General features: G+C 36.4%; 1 protein-coding gene across 1 annotated transcript in view; it reads left to right on the forward strand.

Moving 5' to 3' along the window:
• Nucleotides 1–1,690: 1,690 nt before the first annotated feature.
• Nucleotides 1,691–1,807, forward strand: part of LOC106872117 (src kinase-associated phosphoprotein 2) — a 14,134-nt gene continuing 14,017 nt past the window's right edge. The window contains exon 1 of the mRNA XM_052967668.1: nucleotides 1,691–1,720. Coding sequence (XP_052823628.1) covers nucleotides 1,691–1,720 — 30 coding nt within the window. The remainder of the gene's footprint in view (nucleotides 1,721–1,807) is intronic.

Below are 1,807 nucleotides of genomic sequence, written 5' to 3' on the forward strand. Positions count from 1 at the left end.
GGCTGTTATGTTTCCCTCGGGTGACTCGTAGAGATAACACAACGAGTTATACAATTTAATTATTACATTTATTGTTCAATTACATACAAAGAACGCACTCACCCAATGTTCGTTATGAATAAACAAAAGTCATGTCCGCCATATATATATCAATGACATTATACTACGACAGTCCCACAAGACAACAACAATGAAACAATGAACTCAGACGAACCACATGACACACGGAACGTCAGACGAATTACATATCTAACAGTCCATATAACAGTGGCAGTAGACTTTTTGTGGGGTCAACTAGTGGCATAGCTTTCACATTGTGATTTCTGGGTAAGAAGCTGGTTCTTGATAGCTAGTCTTTTTGTTCATTTTGTTGGCTGTCTGCCCTACTATCTCAAAGACATAGCAAACAGGGATACCTAGTGTATCCCTCTTGAAAACCTAGTAGGAGAGCAATAACTTTTAAATCACCAGAAATGAGAAAATTGTGATTATGGTACTTGATTGCAGTTATTATTGTCTTCATATTTTTCTATGTTTCTGGCATTTGGACACTATGGCCAGTTGGCACAGATTCAGTTGTGTTGCCATTGTAGAGAAGAACAGCCTTTAACTTCTGTTAGAAGAATCAATGAAGAACCTCTATTCATCTGCTTTGTATGACATCCCCATGTGTTCAATAAGGCCAGACATTTGAATAGAAAACTAAAGAATCCTCTTTCTCAAAGAACTCAGTGAATTCCGCTTCACGATGATGGTACCAAGCAAATGTTGTTCCAGGAGCCAGGAGCTTGTGTTCCTGCAGTTTAGAGCCAAATAACTGTGCACTTTCTTTTGGAAGGTTAAGGTCTCTAACCAAGTCATTGAGCTCAACTTGGTTGAATAATTTGGGATCATCATTTGTTGGTGGCTCATAGTCTACTTCCATCTCATTAGCATCACTGGTATCAGACTCTGATGGAATTTCCCATGTTTCAGGAGGCATGGGTACAGGAATATCATTTGAGTGTGGAACAGGCCTTATTGCTGAAGGAATATTTGGGTATATTATGTGATCTATAGTCTTCTTGTTGAATCCAAAGTAGCAGTCATCATAGTGGTTCATCTGCTCCCACCATACCAAAGGTCATACATTTAAGTTTTCCAACTGACCACATTTGAGGCTTACTGAATCAACTCTTGCAAGCTTTATGAGGTGCAAATGGCTTGTCCTGGTCTCCCAGTTTGCAGCCAAAATATGTTAAGTAGCAGCACTTCAACAAAGGAGTAATATTGCTCTGGGAATCTGAAAGGGTGAATTACCCACTGACATACAATATATCTGGTTAATTGATGCAGCCTCTAGACATTTTAACAGACTGAAAATAAAGAAAAATATATTAGATTTAACATTTAAGTTGATATAAAGTATGCATTTTAATTTATCATTTACTTATGTTATACAAAAAGAGAAAAATGGCGTCTCTGTATAACTTGACAACTTGATGTGATAGAGATGAATAAAAAACACAATGACTCATTATTTTTCCATATATATTCAGAAAAAGATACCATACAGTAAAAAAAAAAAAAAAATCATGCAGACCAGTGTAATAAATTGGATTTGGAGAATCCACATCAGTTTCTTTTGCTGTTTCTTTGACAAACCTAGTATTTCTTGGGTTTTGCATAAATTTGTAGGTACAAATTACAAATGAGAATTTATAGTCAGGGTACAGGAGCTGTAAGTTCCACATTAATTCACCATAAGTGTTCTCTTTTTGCTTAGATTTTTGATAGTGCATGTATGTATGTGTGTGTGTGTGAGATG

This window comes from Octopus bimaculoides, chromosome 4 (genome assembly GCF_001194135.2).
Source record: "Octopus bimaculoides isolate UCB-OBI-ISO-001 chromosome 4, ASM119413v2, whole genome shotgun sequence".
NCBI classification, from domain to species: domain Eukaryota; kingdom Metazoa; phylum Mollusca; class Cephalopoda; order Octopoda; family Octopodidae; genus Octopus; species Octopus bimaculoides.